This window comes from Schistocerca americana, chromosome 4 (assembly GCF_021461395.2).
Source record: "Schistocerca americana isolate TAMUIC-IGC-003095 chromosome 4, iqSchAmer2.1, whole genome shotgun sequence".
In the NCBI taxonomy this organism is placed as follows: domain Eukaryota; kingdom Metazoa; phylum Arthropoda; class Insecta; order Orthoptera; family Acrididae; genus Schistocerca; species Schistocerca americana.
In genome coordinates, this window is record NC_060122.1 from 817,445,724 (window position 1) to 817,465,653 (window position 19,930).

The following is a 19,930-nucleotide window of genomic DNA, read 5'->3' on the forward strand; positions in this document are numbered from 1 at the left end:
TAGATGAAACTTTGGTGCACTACTATACCCCAGAGACAAAACAACAGTCGGAGCAGTGGAAACATGCCGATTCTCCGCCACCAAAGAAAGCAAAGACAATTCCTTCAGCAGGAAAGGTCATGGCATCAGTGTCCTGGTATGCGAAGGGGATTCTGTTTGTAGATTATCTCCCCACTGGGCAAACAATTACTGGAGAATACTATGCTAACCTCCTGGACAAACTTCAACAAAAGATATGCAAAAAAGACCAGGTTTAACAAGGAAAAAAGTCATCTTCCATCCAGATGATGCACGCCCGCACACATGTGCCGTCGCCATGGCAACATTACACGAACTAAGATATGAATTGTTGCCACACCCACCTTATTCACCTGATATGGCTCCGTCGGACTTCCATCTCTTCCCAAAACTGAAAATTTTTCTTGGTGGACGAAGATTCACTTCAAACGAAGAGTTGATAACCAGAGTTAATAACTGTTTTGCAGGCCTGGATGGGATCAAGGCATTGGAACATCATTGGACCAAGTTCATTAATCTACAAGGAAACTACATTGAAAAATTAAAAAAAAAGTTTCAATGATGTAAGTACTTTTTTTTCTATTCCATTCCGAGAACTTTTCAAACCACCCTTGTAAATTGAAAACCACATCCTATAAAGCAACAAAAATGGAATTCACAGGACATGTTACCACACAACATGGCACAGCAGTTACTTCAACCTTGGAACCTGAAGTGGGCTTATATTTTAGTGTAACAGTTATTTAGAAACATCTCAGCCATTGTGCTGTGCAACCACTGCCCTACAATTTGATACGCTTATTTTTCCAGTTGTTTAACCATACAAGTTACCCACAGAACCCATAGAATTGTGTAGAGGACAAGCTCACTTTGTCCATAACATTTTTCATGCCAAGCATGCTCGATTGTAGCTGTGTGGACCAAAAATTGCAATGTATTTAACCAAAGCCTTGCAAGTTATTATAACTCTTTTACTTTATACCTTAGTAAATTGCGTTTTATAAACCACACTCTGATATTGGTTATTAGGTGGAATATGTCAACTGAACAAAAGTTCAACATTTCTTTCAAGAAATATGTGTATTTATATGGCCACATGCTGAACACTTATAAGTTTATAATTGACAGTTTATTTCTATTCAGCCTTTCCTCTATGCTAGAAAAGAAGCTGTCAAGAAGGAAAAACGACTGGTTTCACATCAATTGAAGACATCCTCATGCGATGGAGATTCTTTTTACCAAGTCATAGCAGAAGGTAACTTCCTTAGAGCAACCCCCCAACATTCAGATCAAGTTATAAACAAAAAACACACTAAAAGTGGTACCGCCTTGATTGCTGCCACATAGCCACCTTCATATGGGTCTGCTATCTCCTTTGTTTTGACTATGGACTACCACTTTTAACGCACTATTTGTTTTTAACTTGATGTGAATGAGGGGAATGGCTCTAAGGTATTTCCACTATGACTTATTTAAAAATTTTGATCACATGAGGACATGTTTTCAATTGATGCGAAACCGATCATGAGTTTTAATGAAAAGTATTTTACACCACACATTCCTTCATGGGTTCTGGAAAATTATTGAAAATGCGTTCCTGACTATACATGCATTTCTGGGCCAAAGCAAGCGACTTTAAATCTTTATGAATATTTTTCTTATTTCTAGTATTGATTTCATGAAAGAGAGATATTATTTTGTGATAAACTTCATTAAGGAATAAATATACTGGGAGGCAGCAGTTAATACACCTAAAACCCTGAACAAGTCTGTGCAGTACATTCTTGAGTTCACATTACAAGTTTTTGGACTCTGAAAACTTTAGTATGGCTTGATAACTTACCCCAAATATGATACGATATGGCATTATGGGATGAAAGTTAGGAAAGTGTGTTAACTTTTACATCATTATATCACCTGTGTCTGACAACACTGGCATTGCAGCTAAAGATTTGTTAAAGCACTTTTAGAAGTTCTTTGGTGTGCTCAACCCAGTTGAACTTATAATCGAGAATTTAATGCTGTCAAATTCTTCTACCTACTTGTCATATTTTAGACGGCTACTGAAGGGAAAATACTTAAACATTCTGAACTGCATATAGGGTGTCATTACAGGGTTCAGCAACAAAGAATTGGCTAGTTCACAAAAATTTCATTAATCAGTCTTTCCAAAACTATTTATTGCAATGTTTCTGTCATCTCCAAACAAAACAAACCTGGCTTTGGTAACGTTGCTAATAGAAGGTCAGATATATGCAAGAAAAAGTAAGAGCCCTAAGATGGAACTTGAGGGACATTTCATAAATAATGCACAGGTTGGTGTTACTTTGGATTGTTTAGTGCTACAACAATGAAAATTACTTCGGATGTAGTTGTGAGATTGAGGAAAAAGGAAGTGTTTTTGCTTTTTTGCTGTGTACTCTTAACACAAAATTGGCAAGAGGTAGAAATGGACCCTGCAGGGATCTCTGGTATTTGTGACTGTTGAAGACCAGAAATTGTACACCGAGATTAAAATTTTACACAGCAAAAACCCAACAGCACTCCACAGTGTGTTCAGTGAAGTTTGTGGTGTTTGTGGTGAATTGACAGTGGACTGTAGTATAGCTTCTCATTGGGTTAATTATTTTTTGGTGGTTTTATGAGCATAGACGATAATTCAAGACCTGATAGGCCAAAATTTCAACAGATGAACAAAGTGTGAAACTCGGGGCAGATGCTCTTGAAGAAGATTGCAGTGCAACTAGTGAGGAACTCTCTGCAGCCAAGTGGATTCTCCCAACATCAGTATTGCGTATTCTGATAAATGATTTGAAGAAGAGAAAAATTTCTGCGAGTTGGGTCCCACACTGACTGGTGAAGAGGAGTAGAAATCTCTGGACATTGCGATCTTGCTCAAGCAACAATTCAACTGTGAAGGTCAAGGATTCTTGTGTTGAAGTGTCACTATTGGTTGATCATGGATTGGAGACTTTGAACCCGAGTTGAAGTCATAGTCCAATGAGGGGAGCGCTTTAGATTCTCCATGTTGAAAAAAAATTTCAGTGTGCACAATTATAGGTCAGGCAAGTGATGATGTTTGCTTATGGTCACCGAGGCATCATCACTACAGATAGTCCCATGCGGAACAAATGTCACAATAGTGTATTATCGTAACTTCATGTAAAACATGCACAGAAAAATGCACAAAACCCAGCCTCATTTACTCAAGGCTGAGCCACTCATTCTTCATGACAGTGCTCGCCTGTGTATTGGCAATGTTGTAGCCCAAAAAACTACATGAATGTGGATGGGAAGTGTTGCTGCATCCTCCCTCCAGCCTGGACACAAATCCATCGGACTTGGACTTGGTCCTGAAGTTAAAATAACCTATGCATGGACAATGTTATCTGGCTCTGGAAGAGCTTTCTACCACTGTCACCCAAGACATTTGACAGATGAACAGAAATGGTGTCCTGGGTGGGATAATAGAGCTTCAGAGAGACACGGATTCAGTCATAGAGAAGCAGGGAAACTATATTGAAGGACTGTAACAAGATATCGGAAAAAAATAAACATGTGAGTAAAAAAAATAGTTACACATTATTTATGAAATGTCCCTCATAATTAGTTCGCAGTTGTATGGTGCGAGTTACGGTAGTACAGGACTCTCTCGTATTGACACAGTTTCTTTTGTGCTAGAGAGAGATACACCATAATATTGTAATTTATTGAAAAGGATATCGGGATTTGCACTGTCAAATGCCTCTGACAGGTCATTAAATGTATCAGTAGCATACAATTTACTTTCTAATGAATTAAATGCATTCTCACTGTACATGTAAGTAGCTTTCACAGTATCAGAACCCTTTAGAAATCCAAACTGTGTCTTTGAAAATGCATCTTATTTGTGGTCAAATAGTGGAAAGTCCAGGTTGGAATATCAACAATATTATGCAAAGGATAGATTGCTACTCACTGTAAACTGACGTGTTGAGTTACAGACAGCACAGTGAATAGACTGTTCCACATTGAGCTTTTGGTGAAAGCCTACTTCTGAAAACAAGACACACACACATTCATGGAAGCAAGCACACCTCGCACACAGATGACCACTATCTCTGGTCTCTGTGGCCAGAATACATCCTGTTGAATAAAAGTAAGTAGCCGTCCAAATTGGGGTGGGGAAGGGGGGAGGGATAGCAGGATATGGGTGGAAGGGGGAGGGTGGGGGAAGAGTGTTGTCTGGTGAAGTGTGCAGGGACTAGCCGGCAGCAGGACAGGGCTCCCATGTGCAGAGTTTGGAAGCCGTGGGTGAAGGAGGAAAGGGAAAAAAGGGAGCAGAAAGAACAGGAGTGGAGAAGGGGGAAAATTTGTTGGGTGCCTTGGCAGAGTGTCAGTGAGCAGTGCATAATGAGGGAAAGGGGAAGTGAGTTGGGAGGAAATGATAGGACAGACTGGGGGGAAACTGTTGGGTGAAGAGCATGGGGACAGTAGGTTATCGTAGGTTGAGGCTGGAATTATTGTGGGAACAGAGAATCTGTTGTAAGGATAGCTCCCTCTGCGCAATTCAGAAAAGTTGGTGATAGAGGGGAGGATGACTGAGGTTGTAAAACAGCCATTGAAATCGAGCATGTTATGTTCAGCTGCATGTCGTGCCACAGAATGGCGTACTTTGCTCTTGCCTGCAGTTTTGTGGTGGCCATTCATCCTTGTGGATACCTGTGTGTTAGTCATACCAATATGAAAAGTTTGTCATTGATTGGAGCGGAGCTGGTAGATGACACGGGTGCTTTGACAGGTGGCCTGGCCTCTGATGATGTAGGACACGCCTGTGACAGGACTGAAATGGGTAATGTTGGGTGGGTGGATTGGGCAGACTTGGCACCAGGGTCTTCCACAAGAATGTAATGCCTGTGGCTATGGGTTGGGATTGCCAGTGGCATATAGGCATGGACTAGGATGTTGTGGAGTTTGTGGGTGACAGAACTTGGGTAGGATGTCATTTCAGAGTGTGATGATAAATAATCAAAGCCCTGATGAAGGATTTTGTTCAGTTGTTCCAGTCCAGGGTGATATTGGGTAACGAAGGGGGTGCTCCTTTGTAGCTGTTCCTTGAGGGTGGTGGCAGGATTGGGGAAATCTGTTTGCAGACTAGGGTTGGGGTATAGTGCCTGTCTATGACAGCCTTTGTGAGATCTTAAGCATTTTGGGAAAGGGAGTTCTTTTCATTGCAGATATGCTGTCCACAGGTGACCAAGTTGTATGGAAGGGATCGTAACTGTCGAAATGCAGGTACTGTTGGTGGTTGATGGGTTTAACGTGGACAGAGGTGTGGGTGGAGCCATCAAAGAGGAGGAGGTCAGTGTCTTAAGCAACCCTGCTTGCCACTTTCCGGGATATTGACCTCTTCATTGAAGAATATGTCACTTTTAGTTAGAAGTTCATAAAAGTAATTCACAAACGAATGCTGTACTCTTCTGTGATGGTGTTGGAGTGGATGGTGCCATCTTACCTAGATGTCCAACTGATACTGACTGAATAAACCAAGACAAACCACTGTGGTAGTACAAGAATGTTGCACTACATAATTATTAAAATGTGAGTAATCCATGGTGTCTTTGTAGACCCTGGTCTAATCTCTCTTAGATTTGAGGGAAAACAGCTTTCAAATAAGGTAAGGACACTATTAATAAAGTCTTGTGTTTTTCATTCATTCCATGAGCACTATTGAAATAAGAGCTAATTTAGTTAATATCACATTTTAGACTAGCGCATGTACTTCTTATCTAATCTACCTGTTGAAGGTTTCGTTTTTCTAAACGTAATTACATCGAAAAGGAAGTATTTCGTAAGGCTGTCTGTCGTGAGCTTGTTTACATACTTAGGCGTAAATTTCGTACGAGCGTAGAGATTTGTTTTTGACTAGACTTAGCACTTCAAAATTAAATTACTTCGTGTCTCTCGTCCAGAATTTGTGTGGTTAATTAAAAGTTTCTGAAGCAAGTTTATAAGTTTCTTTACATAGTGTTTAGTTACGTATTAGTACAGGTTACAAAACTATTGTGTTGTTGAAGTTATTTTCTGCTTTTGTGTTACGTTTGACTATCAAACCATGTGTGACAAGTGTGGTGGTTGCCGTAGAAATTTGAAATAGGGGGTGTTCTGTATAGACTGTAGGTTGTGGTCTCATTGGGGCAAGTGCAGCGGAGAGGAAACGAGGGTAGATAAATAGGCTCTTCCATGGCATTGTGCGTTATGTAGAAAGGACAGAAAAATCGCAGAACAGGGGGCAAAGATTTGTGCCATTAAGGCTGAATTAGAATCGCGAATTTGGAATTATGTAAGCTAAGGGAGTAAAAGGACTCTGGGCGCAGGGAAAGGGTAGCAAGCAAAGGGCGAAAAAGGGAAACAATTGATAAAACTTCTGAAATTCAGTTAGCAAATCAGTTTGGCTTGCTATCTGAAGTAGTGGGGGAAGGGCCTCATCCAGATGTAGTCGAAAGTAGGTTGAAACAGAATACTAGCTTAAAGAAAAAAGACAGCTTGAGATCAAACCAGAATAGGAAAAGAAGAATTCTGCTTATAGGTAGCAGTCGTGAGAGGGGTGTGGGCCCACAGCTTCAAGAGAAATTAGGGACAGTGTACCAGGTCACAAGTTTAGTGAAACCAAGTGCTGGCCTCAGCCAGGTGACAGAAAACTTAGGTCAGCTATGCAGGGACTTTTAGAAGGAAGATCAGGTAATTATAGTTGGGGAAGCAGGAAACAGCCTGTCTATGAATCCAAGATATAGTATTAGGAGTGATCTAGATAAAATAGGAGCAGAAACTGGGCACACCAATGTGAGGTTTGTGGAGGTCTTTCAGCACCATGATCAGCCCTGGGTAACCACTGCTGTAAGGCGTGTTAACACTGAGCTGAACGGGATGCTCCATACACCGGCAAAGTCTCACATGAGTGTTGTTCCAGTTCATGCTATTGGTAGGTGGGGTTACACTACACATGGCCTGCACCTTAATAGGAAGGGGAAAGATAGGTTAGTTTCTCTATTAGCAGATACTGTAAGGGGGCCACAGTCACACAAGGGGTGATCCCTGTGTTTATTGGGACCAGGCAGACAGCAGACATGTTTTTTAGGTTAAAGCCAAATTCCAGACAGACAACAACCAAGGAAAATAGAAGAAAAGATACTTCATGCACAGCAAATAGGGATAAAGTTAAGGGTGGTATCAACTTACTTCACCAAAGTATCAGGGGAATAAAAAAAAAAAAAGCAGATGAGCTGATAATGTGTTTAGATGATCTCAGAAATAAGAATGAGATTGATATACTTTGTCTGTCTGAGCACCACGTAACTGTGCGGATGGAAAATATCAGTATAAATGGGTATAATTTAGCATCTTACACTTGTATATCTAGTATGGATAAAGGAGGAGTTGCCATTTTCATAAAACAAGGGTATAAATACAGAACTGTTGAAGTAAGCAAATTTTGTGTTGATCAGCGCTTTGAGGTTTGTGCATGTGAACTTTAGCTAGATAATATTGTGTTGATATTAGCAACAGTGTACAGGTCTCCACTACGAGACTGGGAGCTATTCATAAAAAAAGTTTGACTCCCTATTATGCTGTCTGTCAGACAAAAAGAAGAAGTTATTAATCTGTTGTGATTTCAATGTTAACTTTCTAAGCAATTTTGATAGGAAAAGTGAACTAGAAGTGTTGTTAACAACATATAAATTAGAATCAGTGATCGATTTCCCTACACGTATAGCTCAGGATAGGAGTACTCTAACAAATAATGTATTTCTACAGAAAGAGGATGTAGAACACACACAAGCTTTACCTGTGATAAATGGGTTATCTGACCATGATGCACAACTGATTAACTTACAAAACCTAACAGGGTGTACACTTCAGAAACCATTAAGTAAAAGTATGAGGGTGCTCAGCCTGGTATCTATAGATCACTTCAGAGAAAGTTTAGGAAATGGGAAGATGTATATAATGAGCCAAATTCTAATGATAAACTCAGCATATTTCTTGATAAATTTATATCCCTTTTTGAACATTGTTTTCGAAAGAAAATTACTAAATGTAACATCACAAACTTTTCAAAGGAACCTTGGATTACTACAGGTATTAAAGTGTCTTCAGAAAGAAAAAGAAAACTGTATGAGACAGCAAGAACTAGTAAAGATTCAGAAGTAGTTTTACACTGTAAAAATTATTGTAACATACTGAGAAAAGTTGTAAGGAAATAAAGAAATATGTATGTTAGAGAAGAAATTAACAACTCCAGCAATAAAATCAAATCAATATGGAATGTTGTTAGAAGGGAGACAGGAAAAGTAACCACTGGGGTAGGTAGTATTACTGTTAAAGAGAATGAGACCATCTTAACCAACAGTACACAGGTAGCCAATGTATTTAACAATCACTTCTTAAGTGTAGGAGAAAAAATTGGTGAGAATAGTTCAAAAGAAAAAGCCAGGCAGTACATAGAAGAGGCAGTTTTGAAAAATTTTAGTCAGATTAAGTTTCATCTAACGACCTCTTGTGAAATAAGGAAAATTATTAAATCTTTGAAAAATAAATGTTCTGTTGGAGTAGATGACATCTCCAACAAGTTATTAAAACAATGTGGAGCAATTACAGCTGATGTTTTGAGTCACATATGTAATGCATCACTGACTCGGGGTATTTTTCCAGACAGGTTAAAATATGCCATTGTCAGACCTCTCTACAAAGAGGAGGAAACCACAGGCGTCAATAATTACCGGCCCGTATCCTTGCTTACAGCATTTTCAAAAATCTACGAGAAAGTAATGTACTCAACTGTGGTTAGCCATCTCAACAGTAATGGAATACTTAGTAAATCACAGTTCGGATTTCAGAAATGCTATTCCATTGAGACAGCAATATACAATTTCACTGTCCACATAATAGAATCTTTAAGTAGTAAAATGTCACCAGTAGGAATATTCTGTGACTTATCCAAAGCATTTGATTGTGTGAACCATGACATTATGTTAGAGAAATTACAATTTTATGGTATAAATGGAACAGCATATGAGTGGTTTAAGTCATATCTGTAAAACAGGAAGCAAAAAGTCTCTTTATATGAGTCAAGTGATTCAAAGGAGTTTGCCACTTCACCTAACTGGGGTGAAATTACATTAGGTGTTCCACAAGGTTCGATAATGGGTCCCCTCCTGTTCTTGATATATGTGAATGACCTCCCTTCTTATGTGAAACAAGATGCTCAACTGGCACTGTTTGCTAATGATACGAGCATAATTATTAATCCAGTAAAAGAAAGTCCAATAGAAAATGATACAAATAAGGTCTTTGGAAAAGTTATTAATTGGTTTTCTGCGAATGGGCTTGCTCTGAACTTTGAAAAAACACAGTACATTCAATTTTCTGCTGCAAAAAGTATAATTCCTTCAATAAACATAACACATCAAAAGAAGTCAGTAGCCAGGGTAGAGCATACTAAGTTTTTGGGTGTAAATATAGATGAGAATCTTAATTGGAAAATTCATATTTTGGATCTCCTAAAGCGACTAGGTTCAGCAACTTTTGCAATCAGAATAATTGCCAATTTTGAGGATGTAGAAATTAGTAAGCTAACATACTTTGCATGCTTCCACTCTCTGATGTCATACGGAATAATATTCTGGGGCAACTCAACATTTAGGCAAATGATATTCATTGCTCAAAAGAAAGTAGTTAGAATAATGTGTGAGGTTCATAGTCGCACATCTTGTAGGCATCTGTTTGAAAGGTTAGGAATTCTTACAACTGCTTCACAGTACATTTACTCAGTAATGAAATTTATTCTCAACGACATGGACAAGTTTAAAATCAACAGCGATATTCATGATTATAATACCAGAAAAAAGAAAGACCTACACTGTCCTTTACTTAACCTATCTTTGGCACAGTAAGGGGTAAAATATGCTACTATAAAACTTTTTGATAAATTACCAGATGAAATAAAATGTCAGACAGACAGCAGTAATAGCTTCAAAAACAAATTGAAATCATACCTCCTTGACAACTCCTTCTATACCATAGATGAATTCTTGAATACGAGTAAATAAATCTGGAGCTATAATATATGCTTTTTGTGCCATTTAAGGGAATGGGATAGATAATAGAAATATTTAGGTATAACAGTATAATGTAAACAAAAAAAAAAGAAAAAAAAAACTTGTTTCCTGTGCGCATTTGTTGTGCATTTGACACGTTCCACATCATAATGGTTTTCCATGCTATTGATCAATGGAACACGTAACCAACTAACTAACTACACTTCTCCAGTTCATATCTTTGAGCAGTTTGTAAGCTGCATATCGTATGTGTCGATAGTCCACCATTAGTGTCATATTTGTTTGTTTGCTGCATGATTGGAGGTGTTTGTCACTAAAGTATAGTATCTATTAATATATCTCTATCTTCAAACTTGATGGATTTTGATAGCTAAATGTTATCAGTGAAAGAATGTACTGTGAAGCTGTGATTATTTTTCTCAATCCCTTTAACTGATGCTTGCTCGAAGTATATGAATGAACCCCACACACAACTTTCTTTTGTACAGTGTAGCTTTTATCTAAGTAAAAGTTACCACAAAATATTATCCAGTATGACCTCACAAATTAAAATTTGTGTGTCATTGTCACTACTGTTGATACTCCTAAGGCTGATAATTTATTCTAATGCCAACTGTAGCTGTACATTACATTGTAGTTGCACAACCCCCTCCCCCCAGTCTTTCTCAAACATTTTGATACTGTGCCATATCTTTTCCAGATGCTGTTAGATCCTTGTTACATGCTAACCTCTCTTTCCCACAGTGCTGTAGCTATGTATGCAAATGCTACCTGAGTGCTACAGATGTATTTAGACACTGTCACTGTGGTACCTTCATGCGGTGGATGTCTTGGCATGCGTACATGTATTTTTGTCTCATTGTTCTACACGCATTCTCCTGTATCTCTTCAAAGTTTAGGTTGTTTAGTTGGAGTTTTTGTGAACATCTGATTTTGTTATTTAATCTTTGTCTACACACCTGGAGAACACTAAATTTTGCTGACAGAGTGGGCTAAGCATCGTATTTATGTAGAGGAAGAAGTCCAAAAGACAGTAAGAATCATAGCAAGATTAATATTTCCATATTAAAAATTGCAGTGACTCTCTTACAGCATCTCAAAAAAACAATCCCAAACCGTTTACTTCAGAACTTCAAATCCACCATTGTATTCAAGACTGAGAACTTTCCTAGCTCTCAGATGAATCCTGCTTGATGACACTGCAGCTCAACTAGGATGAGGTCTTTTGTCAGATGAAGTCTGTTAGGGTAGGGGGGGGGGGGGGGGTGAAGAGTTGGGTGAGAGGGGGAAGGGTTGCGGAGGGGGGGGGGGGGTGGCTGACAGAGGCAGCAAACACAGGTGATAGTGTCGTCTTGGCCACAGGCAGGGGGAGTTCTGCACAGTGCGTAGTGACTGACTTGCAGAAGTGGAGCTTAGCAGTGTAAGAGGGACAGGATGAGGGTGCAGGATGAGTGAAATTGGGGAGGGTTGTGGGGCAAGGGTTGTAGTGGAGCACTGTGGAAATTGAGGCTAAGAGGATTACACAATCGTAGGATGTGTTGCAGAGACAACTCCTCTATACATAAGTTGTAAATGATGGTGGTGTTAGGAAGAATCCAGATGGCACAGGTTTCGAAGCAGCCATTCAAATCAAGCACATTATGTTGGGTCTGGAGTAGGATGTTCTGGGTGAATCAATTGGACAAGTTTTGCACACAAGGATCTTCCACAGGAATATGACCTGTGTGAGAAGAGGGTGGAGTAGGTGTGGAGTACGATGGACTTTACACCAATTAAAATTACTTCATGATTGATGGAATGCAGTGGCAGGAAGCAATGCTGCCAGTGTAAAAGCCAGCCTTACTTCACAAGGCACTGTACATACTTACAAAACAGGAAATACGTCTAGCACGTGGTGCCTGAGAAAGAACTGCGACTGGATGGCGGCTCACTGAAACTTCAGTCACAGAGTAATTTTAATCAGAATGTTGGATATTGTGTAGATTGGGTGGATTGCAGATCTCACCTGCCCAGGTTCCTGTGACAGATCTACCTGATAACTCTTTGGAATCAAAAGAATCTAAAAGAGTTGGTGAAATTCACTTTAGCAACACATTTATTGGCAGAAAAGTTATTTTTGTCCATTAAAACATGCATTTGTTGATTTGACTTCCATACACAAATGTCTAGTAGGTAATGGTCTCTCTAATGATGATTCAGTACAAAACCTGGTGATATTTTTATTAAAGAAGTCAACCAATTTTATTAATATACAATGGCAGATATGCAATTGAAGAATTCTCTGTTGTCAAAGCAGAAAGAGTGTTGGTATTTGTTACAACTAACTCATTTTTCATACCATTATATATATATATATAACTAAAATCATTACATGTATCAGAATAATGATGTTTTAGTGTCATTGGAAAAATTATCAACGATTTTGAACTTTCTCATTTGATGAATGTTATGATTTTCTTATTTCAGCAGGAAATGCGAGTGATATTGTGGTTGCTTCTGTGTTATGCTGCCCTGCAAAAATTCTCTCACTGACTAATAAAAAGCAGTTATTACAGATATTTGCTATACTTGAATTGTCTTTTGTAGAGCTCCTATTCTCTTTAATAAAAGTACGTAATTTTTCAGATGAAAAGGCTTGCAGATCAAAATATCTGTCTTGCTTTCTAGAACACTTGATTATCTGGTATTGCATGTTCATCAAAATACTGTTGTCTTTATTGTGGCAAAATAGGCACAGAAAAATCGTAGAAACCTTATCTTTCATTTTCTAAAATAGACATAATGTTCCCCAAAGACTTTTTGAAAAATGTTGATACATAAAACTAGATTTTTCTCAATGGTATTTTAGTGCAGATAGTTAATGATGCAAGAACAAAAAGATTAAAAAATACAAAAAATTCAGAATCCCATATTTGCCATGTAAAATAATGCCTCATCGATTAAATGATGTTATAATTCGTGATTCACAGAGCAGACTCTTAAGAGTGGAAGAGTTTTAAGCTCACTTAAGTTCTATTGGGCCAGTCTTTAAACTTATTCTTTTGCTGTTATAATAAACATTCTACACATGCTTTTCCTGAATTCGTTACTCACTTTACTACACCAACTCTCTCATCCTCAGAGCCCTTCTCTTGTATTTCATTTCATCAATCTTATGTCTTCCATTGCACTTATTAGTGGTCATGTGTCTCCTGTTATTAATGTTGTTAACCTTTAGGTATTGCAGAAGATGGGTTTTATTTCTGTTTTTTAAAATGTGTGTTAAGCTGTTAGGTTTGAAATATTCTTAAAACATACACTAGAGAAATACTTTCATTGAACATAATATGTTGTAACATTTTCAAGTATGAGAACTATTTTTCTTGTATTTAAACATTTTTAAAACAGGAATTATCATTACCTTTATAATTTAATTTATACACTGACAGTTCCAAATTTAAAGTAAAAATCAGTGTATATTTATGTCATTATTACCAATTTTTGTGACTTGTAATGTTAATATGTTTCAGGATCTAACTGGAATTGAAGATATGTCTGTCTGCCGCGATGTGCTGCAACGACATGCTTGGGACTTAGAGGTGTCAGTACAGGAACAACTCAACATGCGTGAGGGCCGACCGTCGGTCTATTCTCGGGATAGGGAACCTCCAGACTTGGTGCAGTCTCCACCACCTGTCAATGAATCACGCATCAGTCAATTTTTCTTCTCAACACCTGCCCCTGCAAGAGGCAGTCGTGGCATTTTATCTTATATTGTCTCACTGTTCTTCAGAATATGCTATGATACAGTAGCAACCTTTTTGCGGTTTACATTTGGTTTTATAAGGCCCGATCCAAGGAGATGTAAGTACTTGTGTTTTGCTTTGTATTATGTTATAAAAAATTGATTGGTTTCAGCCGAGAAAGAGAGGGAGGGAGAGGGGGGGGAGAGAGAGAGAGAGAGAGAGAGAGAGAGAGAGAGAGAGAGAGAGAGAGAGAGAGTGAAGAATGCAGAACTGGGGAGAACAACAGGAAGTAGTATGGGGTCCACAATAAAAAAACGGTAATAGAAAGAGGTCTGAGATAGAAATAAAGAGCTGAACATAATACATGGTGACATAAAGTCCAGGAACACTTTCAATTATTTACTGTACAAGGACCAAACATATTACAGATGTCATACTTATGTCATTCTGAAGAGAAACCGTGAAAGTTGTTGGTTTTTTCTTCTTCTTCTTTTTTTTAATTTTTATTTTTATTTTTTTTATTTTTTTAAGTACCGCCACAGCGTAGTTCGCTAATTTGCCGATAGTCCGCCCTAGTCGCAAACGTGGCGAGTTCAGGTGCGGAGCGCTCTTTCTCTGTGTGCTACAGCTGTTCAGTGGATGTTTAGACATAAGAATCGTAAGAAGCCACCAACAAGGAAGGCCATTTACCACTGGCACAACAAATTCGTTGCAGTGGGTTGCTTGTGCCTGGCAAAGAGAAGCGCATGTCCCAGTGTGACTGAAGTGAATTTAAAGCACGTACAAGAGCCATTCATAAGGAGTCAAAAGGAATTGGTGCGTCGTGCATCCAGTGAACTCGAAGTGGCTCCATTGACAGTGTGGAAAGTCCTGCAACAGAAGCTGTCTATGAAACCTTTGAAATAGGAGCTAGTGCAGAAGCCCAATGACGATGACAAAGACAAGCGTTTTGAATTTTGTTCGCAGTTACAACAATTGAATGAGGATGGGGATGGTATCATTGATCACTTAATTTTTAGTGACGAAGCCACTTTTCACACTAATGGGAAAGTGAACAGGTATAACTGTCGAATCTGGGATGCAAAGTATCAACATGAATACATAGATTTTGAGTGTGATTCCCCGAAGGTAAATGTTTTTTGTGCCATGTCGTGTAAAAGAACTGTACGGGCCATTCTTCTTCACCAAGAGTACTGTCACTGGATATTCCTACTTGGACACATTGCAGCAATGCCTGATGCCTCAAATGCAATCGGATTCTCCGTTCATCTTTCAACAGGATGGGGCTCCACCCTATTTTCATCGTGAAGTTCGTAGGTACCTGAACATGGAGCTGCTGCATCGATGCATCAGCCATGCTACAGAAGGGGATAGCTGTTTCGTGAAGTAGCCTCCCCGATCACCAGATCTTACTCCGCGCGACTCTTTTCTGTGGGGACACATTAAAGATCTGGTTTATATACCGCCTCTACCATGTGATGTAGCAGAGCTCCAGGAGAGAATACAGGAAGTGACTGCCACAATCAACGATGCCATGCTGGGACAGGTATGGCAAGAATTCGATTGCCATATTGACGTCTGCCGGGTTGCTCATAGTTCACATATCGAATGTTTGTAAAAAAAAACTTTCAGAGCTTCTCTTGAAAATGCAATATGTATGACATCTGTACAATGTTTAGTTCTTGTGCAATAAATAATTGAAAGTGTTCCCAGACTTTATGTACACCCTGTACAATGGGAACAGAACACTTGGTAAATAATTTCTCAGGTATCCCTGAAATTGGAAAACTCCTACACAAAATCCTTCACATATCACCACAGTGATTTCCACGGCCTTCCCAGCATTTGGTGTAAATTTGGACAAAGTTATAGCATTCATATTCCAATCAGCCATAATCAGATTGTCAAGCCTGCCAAAAGACATTCCACGGCACATATCAGCCACCCCCTGTTGCAAATATTTCATACTCTTGTCAGTGACAACATCACATTTTGATAGCATCTAAATTGTAAATCTGCTTTGTTGCCTTAACAGTTATTTTGTGTGAGAGTGACTAGTTTTAAGAATAGCTAGTTTCAAGCTACCGCAAAGATTTGCCAAATATGCAGTGTTAGCACTACAAGTACGAGGTCTGTTCAAAAAATTCCGGAGAATTCGTAATTTCATGCCAGTGCTGTGTTGGAGCGAAATGCTGTTGGCATCCCTGCACACACGCCTGTGGTTAGTGTGTAACTTCAGAACTTTCATTGTTGTATGTCTGTTAGTTGTTGTTCAGTGCTGTCCTGAGGAGAACGTTCTGTCACACAGTTTGGGAATTTCAAGATGACAGAGTTAGCGGAGTAAAGTGTCTGCATTAGATTTTGCATGAAACTTGAGAAAACTGGTACAGAGACACACCAAATGATGCAGGAAGCCTCCAGTGATGAGTGCTTAAGCTGTACTCAGTGTTACAAATGGGTCACATAGTTTAAAAATGGCTGGAGTCAAGTTAATGAGAACCCTCATTCAGGATGCCCTTCGAAGTCAGCCAATAATGCTCGTGTCTTGAACATCAGTGAAATTGTGTGTGCCAACCAAAGACTGACTGTCCAAGAGATTGCAGAACACTGTAACATTTCAGTTGGATCATGTCGTGTAATCCTGACACTGCATCTTCGAATGCATCATGTTGCTGCCAAGTTCATCCCATGGCTCATGAGTCAAGAGCAGAAAGACCTTCGCCTTGAAATCTTTCAAGAGATTTTCGATCGCACAAATGAGAATGAGATGTTCCTTAAGAGAATCATAACTGATTATGAGACATGGGGATGTTAAGGACCAAGGTTCAATCTTCACAGTCGGTTGGGAAAGGTCCTCCAAGGCCAAAACCTTGTCAGTTCAGGTCAAATGTTAAAGCCATGCTGTTGGTTTCCTTTGACTTTGAAGGATTAGTTCATCATGAATTTGTGCCACAGGGCAATCTGTTAATCAATGGTACTATTGGGATGTGTTGTGATGCCTGTGAGAAAATGTGAGAAGCAAACGTCCTTCATGACTCTTGCATCACAATAACACACTTGTGCAGTCATCCCTGTTGGTGCGTGACTGTTGCACAAAAAATGAAGTCACTGTGCTGCCTCATCCTTTGTACTCTCCAGACCTGGCCCCCTGCAGATTTTTTTTTTCTTTTTTTTTGTGATTATTATTTCCAATATCGAAAACCCCATTGAAAGGATGAAAATTTGCAGTGATAGTTGAGATAAAAGAAAATTCAGAGACGGTGCTTCATGCAGCCCAGCAAGAGGCATACCAAGACTGCTTCCAGAAGTGGAAATGGCACTGACAGCAGTATATCAATAGTAGAGGAGACTATTTTGAAGGAGACCATAAGTAAAAGTTAAATGTAGAAAAATGTTATGGACGAAGTTCCAGTGTCTGTGTCTGGTGTCTGTATATGTGGATGGACATGTGCGTGTGTGCGAGTGTATACCTGTCCTTTTTTCCCCCTAAGGTAAGTCTTTCCGCTCCCGGGATTGGAATGACTCCTTACCCTCTCCCTTAAAACCCACTTCCTTTCGTCTTCCCCTCTCCTTCCCTCTTTCCTGATGAGGCAACAGTTTGTTGCGAAAGCTTGAATTTTGTGTGTATGTTTGTGTTTGTTTGTGTGTCTATCGACCTGCCAGCGCTTTTGTTCGGTAAGTCACCTCATCTTTGTTTTTATATATAATTTTTCCCACGTGGAATGTTTCCTTCTATATATATATATATATATATATATATATATATGGTTATAATAGAGGGAAACATTCCACGTAGGAAATATATATCTAAAAACAAAGATGATGTGACTTACCAAATGAAAGTGCTGGCAGGTCGATAGACACACAAACAAACACAAACATACACACAAAATTCAAGCTTTCGCAACAAACTGTTGCCTCATCAGGAAAGAGGGAAGGAGAGGGAAAGACGAAAGGAAGTGGGTTTTAAGGGAGAGGGTAAGGAGTCATTCCAATCCCGGGAGCGGAAAGACTTACCTTAGGGGGAAAAAAGGATGGGTATACACTCGCGCACACACACACATATCCATCCACACATATGTGGATGGATATGTGTGTGTGTGCGAGTGTATACCCATCCTTTTTTCCCCCTAAGGTAAGTCTTTCCGCTCCCGGGATTGGAATGACTCCTTACCCTCTCCCTTAAAACCCACTTCCTTTCGTCTTTCCCTCTCCTTCCCTCTTTCCTGATGAGGCAACAGTTTGTTGCGAAAGCTTGAATTTTGTGTGTATGTTTGTGTTTGTTTGTGTGTCTGTCGACCTGCCAGCACTTTCATTTGGTAAGTCACATCATCTTTGTTTTTATATATATATATATATATATATATATATATATATATATATATATAAAACAAAGATGCTGTGACTTACCAAACGAAGCGCTGGCAGGTCGATAGACACACAAACATACACACAAAATTCAAGCTTTCGCAACAAACTGTTGCCTCATCAGGAAAGAGGGAAGGAGAGGGGAAGACGAAAGGAAGTGGGTTTTAAGGGAGAGGGTAAGGAGTCATTCCAATCCCGGGAGCGGAAAGACTTACCTTAGGGGGAAAAAGGGACAGGTATACACTCGCGCACACACACACATATCCATCCGCACATATACAGGCACAAGCAGACATATGTAAAGGCAAAGAGTTTGGGCAGAGATGTCAGTCGAGGCGGAAGTACAGAGGCAAAGATGTTGTTGAATGACAGGTGAGGTATGAGTGGCGGAAACTTGAAATTAGCAGAGGTTGAGGCCCGGTGGGTAACGGGAAAATATATACACACACACTCTTGACTGTCATTTCTTGTTAACAATATTAGCTTATTCCCAAGAATAAGCAGCTTTCACTCAGTTAATACTAGGCAGAAATCCAATCTACATTTGAATCGCACTTCCTTGACCCTCGTGGAGAAAAAGCATGCGGTATACTGTTGCACCCATTTTCAGTAAGCTACCACAAGAATCCAAAAGTCTTAGCAGTAATCCACCTGCTTTCAAATTGCAGCTGAAGTGTTCCTCGTGGGTCACTCCTTCTATTCTGTCTAGGAGTTCCTTTTTGTGTTATATTGTTAATTGCATATACATAAACTTATGGCTTGTCGTTTTTTGGGTTCATAATCTTTTTTTTTTATCTGTTATTACTTTTATGTTATAATTTCATGTACTGAAACATTCCATGACCTTGGACATTTGTTCCTCAGTTTGGTCCTGTGGAACTAGATGTGTAAAAGAAAAAAAGTTATACAGGTGCACCAGACAGGGAGAAGGCAGACTAATATTATAACATATGATCAGCAGCAATTGTTTCATCCGCATATTCCTTTTTTGCAGATATTACTGATCCTGTTGGTGATGTACTTAAATTTATAAATTCCTTTGAAGAAAAATATGGATCAAGGCATCCAGTGTTTTATCAAGGAACATACAGCCAGGCACTGAATGACGCTAAGCGAGAGCTTCGTTTCCTTCTGATATACTTGCATTGTGAAGATCATCAAGATACCGACAATTTCTGTAGGTATGCTGCTGCACTTATAGAGGACTTCAATGTGTTTACATACACAAAAGTATAGAACTATTGTAATACAGTCCTAATTTTTGTGAATATTTTCAAACTTGGTACTCATTGTATTTTTATTTTTACTTTCCCCATCTTTGATTTTAGCATATTTTGCACTTTCGATCATTGGAAAGTCCAAAAATGGAATAACATACTTCAGTACAAATATGTCGTTTTGGGGCTACTCTGTGGCCACCACAAAGGGCTATCTATCCCCCTCCCCACCAGATGCCTTCTCATTATTCCCCGACTACCCACCCCAGTAGATTGCCGCTCACATCAGATGCAGTTGGGCCTTAGTGCCTGTAGACGTTATCCAGATGTGCGAGTTGTTGCTTAAGTATATGAGTGTTCTGTTTCTGAAGAAGGACTTCATTCAATAGTCTAAATATGTCTAGTATTCTTTTTCATTGTGTCCGTTTGAGACTCGACCCTCGTCTATGTCATGAGTGACACTTAGCACTTTGTCATACATAGACTTGCACAATTATAATGAACA

General features: G+C 39.2%; 1 protein-coding gene across 1 annotated transcript in view; it reads left to right on the forward strand.

Annotated features, from left to right (window-relative positions):
- LOC124612294 (FAS-associated factor 2) overlaps positions 1-19,930 on the forward strand; it is a 111,148-nt gene that overhangs the window by 26,474 nt on the left and 64,744 nt on the right. Inside the window, exons 2-3 of the mRNA XM_047140402.1 lie at positions 13,625-13,958; positions 19,203-19,389. Of these exons, the coding sequence (XP_046996358.1) occupies positions 13,625-13,958; positions 19,203-19,389 (521 nt within the window). The remainder of the gene's footprint in view (positions 1-13,624; positions 13,959-19,202; positions 19,390-19,930) is intronic.